This window comes from Gekko japonicus, unplaced genomic scaffold (genome assembly GCF_001447785.1).
Source record: "Gekko japonicus isolate JY-2015 unplaced genomic scaffold, Gekko_japonicus_V1.1 scaffold2442, whole genome shotgun sequence".
Classification (NCBI taxonomy): Eukaryota; Metazoa; Chordata; class Lepidosauria; order Squamata; family Gekkonidae; genus Gekko; species Gekko japonicus.
Genome location: NW_015160906.1, coordinates 22,445 through 30,284, shown reverse-complemented (window position 1 = coordinate 30,284; position 7,840 = coordinate 22,445). Strand labels below are relative to the sequence as shown.

At 51.2% G+C, this 7,840-nt stretch overlaps 1 protein-coding gene across 1 annotated transcript in view; it reads left to right on the top strand.

Annotated features, from left to right (window-relative positions):
- The first annotated feature begins 335 nt into the window (after positions 1-335).
- The window catches only part of LOC107121178 (nascent polypeptide-associated complex subunit alpha, muscle-specific form-like), an 18,764-nt gene continuing 11,259 nt past the window's right edge, over positions 336-7,840 (top strand). The window contains exons 1-6 of the mRNA XM_015424054.1: positions 336-412; positions 1,860-1,986; positions 3,393-3,583; positions 5,470-5,560; positions 6,334-6,475; positions 7,047-7,234. Coding sequence (XP_015279540.1) covers positions 336-412; positions 1,860-1,986; positions 3,393-3,583; positions 5,470-5,560; positions 6,334-6,475; positions 7,047-7,234 — 816 coding nt within the window. The remainder of the gene's footprint in view (positions 413-1,859; positions 1,987-3,392; positions 3,584-5,469; positions 5,561-6,333; positions 6,476-7,046; positions 7,235-7,840) is intronic.

Below are 7,840 nucleotides of genomic sequence, written 5' to 3'. Positions count from 1 at the left end.
GATTGAGGGCTGCTGGGAGCAGGGGGCGTGGCTTGTTGCATATGCCCGCCCCCTGGGCTCTTTACTGCCGGAGCTCCGCTCCTGTGCGCTCCCGCAGGAAATGACCCCTGCCCTTTCACATATTGAACAAAGTTCGAGCCGAGTGGCACCTTTAAGACCAGCAAAGCTTTATTCAAGGTGTAAGCATTCATGTGCACCAAACACGGCTACTATCCGTCTGAATCTACCATTCGCGTATGCAGCAGTGACATGGTGTGCAGTGAGATTGTCAGGGGGAGGGGAGCTCGCGAGAGTCCTAATGGTGTCTGCCTTTCTTCCTACACCAGCTCTCCTGCATGGCGAAACTTCTCACCAGAGGCAACCAAGGGGCAAACTTTACCAGCTACCCGGCAGACGTCCTTCTTTTCTTCCCGTGAGTACCTCTTGAGAGAATTCCAGACAGGAATGTTTTGGTTGTTCCTACTGGGGTATTGAGCTGCGGTGGCTCAAGTGGTTAAGACGCTGAACTGCAGGCTGTGGAAGGTTGGTAGTTCAGCAGTTCAAGACCTGGGTTGCCGCATGATGGAGTGAGCTCCCGTCTCTAGTTCCAGCTCCTGCCAACCTAGCAGTTCGAAAGCAAGAAATTGCAAGTAGATAAATAGGGACCGCTTCAGTGGGAAGGGAACAGCGTTCCGTGCACCTTGGTGTTTAGTCATGCCGGCCACATGACCACGGAAACGTCTTCGGACAGCGCTGGCTCTTCGGCTTTGAAACGGAGATGAGCACCGCAACCCTAGAGTCGGATTAGACTGGCTTTCGAGCAAGGGAAACCTTTACCTATACCTTTACTGGGGTATTTGGTTGATATAGCAGAGCTTTGCCCAGTCATAGAAGCATGATACTGCGTGCAATAAACAAATGCCCCAAGAAGTATATTGCAAAAAGAAGAAGGTAAACTTACATTGATCAAGTCGATCCAGTTCACATTCAGATTGCAGTCGAAAAGAGAGAAAGAAGCCTAATCTAAGGAGCATTTTCCCGATGACAAATGACCAGCTTGTCCAGCAAGTAGTGGTTTGGAGCGCGGACTCTAATCTGAACATAAGAAGATAAGAACATGTGAGAAGCCAATGTCGGATCAGGCCAATGGCCCCTCCAGTCCAACACTCTGTCACACAGTGGCCAAAAACACCAGGTGCCCTCAGGAGGTCCACCAGTGGGGCTAGGACACCAGAAGCCCTCTCACTGTTGCCCCCCCCAAGCACCAAGAAGACAGAGCATCCCTTGCCCCAGACTGAGAGCTCCTATCTATACCTTGTGGCTAGTAGCCCCCGATGGACCTCTGCTCCATATGCTTATCCAATTCCCTCTTGAAGCTGTCCATGCTTGTAGCTGCCACCACCTCCCGTGGCAGTGAATTCCAGGTGTTCATCACTCTTTAGGTGAAGAAGGGCTTCCTTTTATCCGTTCTAACCCGACCGCTCAGCAATTTCATGGAGTGCCCACGAGTTCTTGCGTTGTGAGAAAGGGAGAAAAGGACCTCTTTCTCGACCTGCTCTATCCCACGCATAATCTTATAAATCTCGATCATGTCACCCCTCAGCCGTCGTTTCTCCAGGCTAAAGAGCCCCAAGCGCTTTAACCTTTCTTCATAGGAGAACTGGGACCTTTCTGGGACCTTTCACTTTAACCGCTCTGTGAAGGGCGGGGTAGAAACCCAATCTCGTCTTTTTCTCTCCTTCTTCTCATAATGAACTGGACCAGATTTGGAGATGTAAACTTTCGGACTGAATGTTAGCAAAAGCGAGATATCGGAGTGGTGGTGGTTCTGTGGATTCCCCATTCAGACCCCAAATAATGAAGATTCTGATCTCTTTCAGCCTCGGCATAGTTGACAACCGGAGCTGCGGAGAGTTTTACACTCTAGCATCCCAAGGGAACCTCTCCCTGTTGACCGACGGTTCTGCTCACCGGACCAGCCTCCGAGATAATGCACTAGACTGTCTTGTAAGGGATATTTTTAAAATATCTTTAAAACCATTTATGAGCTGTCTTCCTTATGGAACTCAAGGCTGGCTTATGATACGAAGTAAACAAAGTATATAAAATGAAGTCTACAAAAATATGTGAAAGCAAAGTTTTAAAATCACAGTTTAGGACTGCTTTAATCCAATGCTGTCCTAAATAAAACCGTCTTCAGCTGCCTCCTAAAGATGGAAGGTGAGGGGGGCCGGGCGCACTTGCTTGGGGAAGTTGTTCCATAAGGGTGGTGCTGCCACCAAAAAGACCGTGTCGTGTGTGCCCACCATACAAGCTTCTTTGATTGGTGGAACAGTCATGAGGACCTCTCCCTATAATCTTCATTCCCAGGCTGGGAATAGTCTCTCTTCACGTTTTGAAAGGACACAGAATAAGCACAGTTTGGTGTCGTGGTTAAGTGCGCGGGCTCTAATCTGGGAGCACCGGGTTTGATTCCCCACTCCTCCACATGCAGCTGCTGGTGTGACCTTGGGTCAGTCACAAGTTATCGCAGAGCTGTTCTCTCAAGGGTAGTTTCTCTCAGAGCTCCCTCAGCCCCACCTACCTCACAAGGTGAACGTTGTGGGGAGTGGGAGGGGAAGGAGTTTGTAAGCTGCTGTGAGACTCCGAGAGAAGGGCGGGGTATAAATCCAATCTCCTCCTCCTCCTTTTCCTCTTCTTCTTCCTCTTCTTCTTCTTCAAAGTAGACCAAGCTCGTAGTCAGGATTTCGTGGCTTGTGGGGCAAAAAAATTTCTGGTAGGGCTCCCCTTGGCGGAAAGGGCTGGATATAAATTGGAGAAAAATATTATTTGCCATTATCTTTCTGTCTGTCTCTAAACCACTGTACTTTTAAGTAATCATAAAAACAACCAAACTAATAATAAATTAAATTAAATGCAGCACGAACACCCCCTACAACAGCCACCCCAGACATAAATGAAATGCAAAAATAACCCCCCCCACCCTTCCCCCTGCCTAAAGAAATGGAATCCCTTACTGTTTTCAGAAGGAAATCTTGTGGGGCTGGCCCCTTAATGCCCCACTGTAGCTATGGGCCAGCAGGTGACTCACTCCGTCCAAGGTGGTTCTTACTGCTTGTTCCAGAGAGCCAGTTTGGTGTCGTGGTTAGGAGCACAGACTCTAATCTGGGAGAACCGGGTTTGATTCTGCACTCCTCCACATGCAGCTGCTGGATGACCTTGGGCAAGCCATAGTTCTGTCAGAGCTGTCCTTGAAAAAGAGCAGTTTCTGTCAGAGCTCTCTCAGTCCCACCTACCTCACAGGGGGTCTGTTGTGGGGAGGGGAAGGGAAAGGAGGTTGTGAGCCGCTCTGAGACTCCGAGTGAAGGGCGGGGTATAAATCCAATCTCTTCATCTTCTTCTTCCTCCTCCAGGGCGTGGCGAATGCCTCACTCACAAAGGAGCAACTTCAAAGACTCGGGGCTTTTGTGTGCGACATGGATCCGGACACCATCAGAAATTCTGACCCGGAGATTCTGGAGAATCTGAAACTCTGCCCTGATCTCACCACTTGGCAGCAATCGGCTCTCAACGCCCTCCTGAGCAGCGGGAAGACTCAGTATGGGTGAGTGGGAGGCAGTGTGGTGTGGTGGTTAGAGCGTCAGACTAGGATCTGAGAGGCCCAGGTTCGAATCCCCCTGACCTGCCATAGAAACTTGCTGAGCGACCTTGGGCCGGCTGCCTGACGTACTAGCTCTTTTTATACGCCACTAGGTGGCAAGCTAGATTTATTTTTTGGATTAAGAGAGCTCTGAGAGAACTTGTGACTGACCCAAGGTCACCCAGCTGGCTTCATGTGGAGGAGTGGGGAATCGAACCTGGTTCTCCAGATTAGAGTCTGCTGCTCTTCACCACTATATCACGCGGGCTCTGTGGTGGTGGAATGCGCTGTCAAGTCACAGCTCAATTATGGCGATTCTATAGCGTTTTCAAGGCAAGAGACATGGTTTGCCATTGCCTGGTATTCCTTGGAGGTCTCCCATCCAAATATTAGCCAGCTCAGCTTCTTAGATCTGATGAGATCGGGCTAGTCTGGGCCATTCGGGTCAGGGGTAAAAGGTAAAGGTCCCCTTGCTCGAAAGCCAGTCGAATCCGACTCTAGGGTTGCGGTGCTCATCTCCATTTCAAAGCCGAAGAGCCAGCGCTGTCCGAAGACGTTTCCGTGGTCATGTGGCTGGCATGACTAAACACTGAGGCGCACGGAACGCTGTTACCTTCCCACCGAAGTGGTCCCTGTTTATCTACTTGCAATTTCTTGCTTTCGAACGGCTAGGTTGGCAGGAGCTGGAACTAGAGACGGGAGCTCACTCCGTCATGCGGCACACTTGGGTCTTCTGAGATCTGACGAGATCGGGCTAGTCTGGGCCATTCGGGTCAGGGGTAGCCTCTGCTTAAAAGCCTCCAAGGAAAGAGGGCCCGATATCTCCCAGGGAAGCCTGTTACACTGAGGAACTGCTCTAACTTTGAGGAAGTCCTTCCTAAATTAGCCATTTCAAAATAGCTGCCAGGCAATCTTGCCCCCCACAATATGCCTCTTCAACTGCCAAAACAACTGTGTGAAGGTAGGGCGTTTTTAAATGCCTAAATTTTCCTCTTAAAATGGTGCTGGCCTCCAAGGGTTACCCCTGTGGCTACTCTAAGGCAGTGGTTCTCAACCTTCCGAATGCCCGCGACCCTTTAATACAGTTCCTCATGTTGTGGTGACCCCCCACCATAAAATTTATTTTCGTTGCTCCTTCATAACTGTCATTTTGCTACTGTTCTGAATCGTAAGGTAAATATCTGATAGGCAGGATGTGTTTTCATTGTTACAAATTGGGAGCCCTATCCTAAGACCATCGAAAGTTTGTGTTTTCCGATGGTCTTAGGCGACCCCTGTGGAAGGGTCATTCGACCCCAAAGGACTGAGGAACTGCTCTAACTTTGAGGAAGTCCTTCCTAAATTAGCCATTTCAAAATAGCTGCCAGGCAATCTTGCCCCCCACAATATGCCTCTTCAACTGCCAAAACAACTGTGTGAAGGTAGGGCGTTTTTAAATGCCTAAATTTTCCTCTTAAAATGGTGCTGGCCTCCAAGGGTTACCCCTGTGGCTACTCTAAGGCAGTGGTTCTCAACCTTCCGAATGCCCGCGACCCTTTAATACAGTTCCTCATGTTGTGGTGACCCCCCACCATAAAATTTATTTTCGTTGCTCCTTCATAACTGTCATTTTGCTACTGTTCTGAATCGTAAGGTAAATATCTGATAGGCAGGATGTGTTTTCATTGTTACAAATTGGGAGCCCTATCCTAAGACCATCGAAAGTTTGTGTTTTCCGATGGTCTTAGGCGACCCCTGTGGAAGGGTCATTCGACCCCAAAGGGGTCGCGACCCACAGGTTGAGAACCGCAGCTCTAAGGTGTTATTCGGGCCTACGAGAACCGAGTTTTGCATTTCTGCTTGCGGCACAGGGAACCCGCCTCCTGGGACGAGGGAGTCCTCCAGGCCCTGGGGCCGCTGGCGTTCTACATGAACCGCACCACTTGGGAGTCGGTTGACAAGGTACCGGGGGGGGGGGGGGGCCCCCGCCGGGGGGGGGGGGGGGGGGGGGGCCCCTGCACTTGTTGGATGTGGAGGAATCGGCAAAGTCTCCTGCCTCAGACTTCAAAGGGGGGCTACAATAGAGTTGGAAAGATAGAAGGGGTTTAGGACACAGAGCATCCTTTCCTTCCTGGTATCTGATGCCGTCCCTATGAACAAGAAGGCTGTTCTCAAGGACCACTTCCTTGCTTCTGTCTTGTCACACCTCTCCCCCTCTCTCCCCCTCCCCCTCCCCTCTTTTCCCCTCTCTCTTCCTCTCCCTCTCCCTCTCCACTCTCTCCCTCTTTTCCCCACTCTTCCCCCTCCTCCCTCCCTCCCCCCACACATTTTCAGAACTCTTGTCTTGCTGGCATAATGGATGCCAGACATGATTCCTGCATCCTTATCCATCCTAGTTAATTAGATAAGAGACGTCTCCTATCTCTGCACCTTACGGTCTGGAATGGAGTTCCTCAATAAAAAGGGCTCTCATTAGCTCTGAAAGTTAAAAGAGGCTCCGTGTACATCTGTTCCTTATCAGCGTGCGCACACACCAGAGAAGCTGCTGGTGTGTGGCAAGCCTTAAGTGCCCTCTGCTAATTTACTCCTGGTTTTTCTGGCTATAGCAGAGCAGAGAATCCAACAGTACGTTGGTCTCTCTCCCCCCCCCCCCCCCCATCTCTCCCTCCTTCCCGGTTTTGTGTAAGAGCCATCCGTGATGTTCCAGCTTCCTTCAATTTCCTTTTCTCACTCAGGAAGAGAGGATGGTCTTCTTCAGGAACGTGGCGGAGGCGTACGACAGCCAGAGCCCTTCCCAGAGACAGAAGACTCTCCTCCTCTTAAAATCCGTGGGGTCCAACTCAGCTTCCCCGGCCAGGAGTAAACGGGCGACGGAAAGTAAGAGGGGGAAATTATCCATAGATGGAAATTATTCAGTGCTGACAGCACATCTATCTATATATATATATCTATAGGAGGCAAGGGTGTCCAGAGAAGGGAAAGATGATGGGTGGGAGAGGGCAGAAAGGAAAAGCCAAGGAAATATTGGTTTTTCCTCCAGGGAGAAAACTGGGGTTGCCATCTCTGGGCTGGAAAATTCCTGGAGATCTGGGGAAGGGAGTGAAACCTGGGGGTGGTGGGGTCTGGGGAGGGGGCAAACCTCAGTGGGGTGAGAGCCTATCTTCTAAAAGCAGCCGTTTTCTCCAGGGGAACTGGTGTCTGTTGGCGGGAGATCAGTTGTCATCTCTCCAGGCCCCACCTGGAGGCTGGCAACCCGAGGGAAACGGTGATTGGGGAAACCTCCCAAGGGACTTCTGGCACGGGGGGGAGGGGAGGCCCGGGGACTCTGAGGACTGTGGGCCCAATTTGGAGGAGGGGGTTGCAAAGCCAAAGAGACGGTGCCCGCATCCCGCAGGCTTGTAGATTTTTCTCGGGCAGACGGTTTCCCTTCCCCTGTGAATTCTGCCAGCAGGCTGCCAGTCCGGCCCGATCACGGCCAGCGCCCTGGAAGACCCGCTCTTCGTCATCCAGTACGACAGCGTCGAGCAGTTTGATGCCTGCCTGAGCGACGAGGTTTTGAAGGCCAAGCTGGCCCCTCTGCTCGAGCAGCCCCTACCTGACCACTACCTGGCCGTGATCAAAAGGAAACTGGACGAGGTAAGGGGGTGGATTTTCATGGGGATCGAGGCAAGTCTCTTGGGCACTCCTTGAGTGCAGCTGCGTGGGACATTTTGGGGAAAAGATCCATGGAGGTGGTCTTCCTCCAAAGAGTGCCGCAACAACCCAACCAGTTTCCGAAGGTATCCATTCTGCAAATCTGACTGCAGTGCGGTAGGTTTCCCGGCCGAAACAGATTACTTGTCCTGACCCCTGAAATTTTTCTTGACGAGTCTCTAGCGTGTTTGGTGTTATGCTTAGGAGTGGCGGACTCTAATCTGAGCGAACTGGGCTTGATTCCCCACTCCACCACACGCAGCTGCTGATGTGACCTTGGGTCAGTCACAAGTTCTGTCAGAGCTGTTCTCTCCAGAGCAGTCCTTGAAAGAGCTCTGTCAGTCCCACCTACCTCACAGGGTGTCTGTTGCAGGGGAGAGGAAGGGAAGGTGATTGTAAGCCACTCTGAGACTCCAAAGTGAAGGGCAGAGTATAAATCCTTCTCCTTCTCTTCCTTCTTTTCCTCCTCCTCCTCCTCCTCCTTCTCCTCCTCCTCCTGCTCGTCCTCCTCCTCCTCCTTCTCTTCCTCCTCCTCCTTCTTCCTCCTCC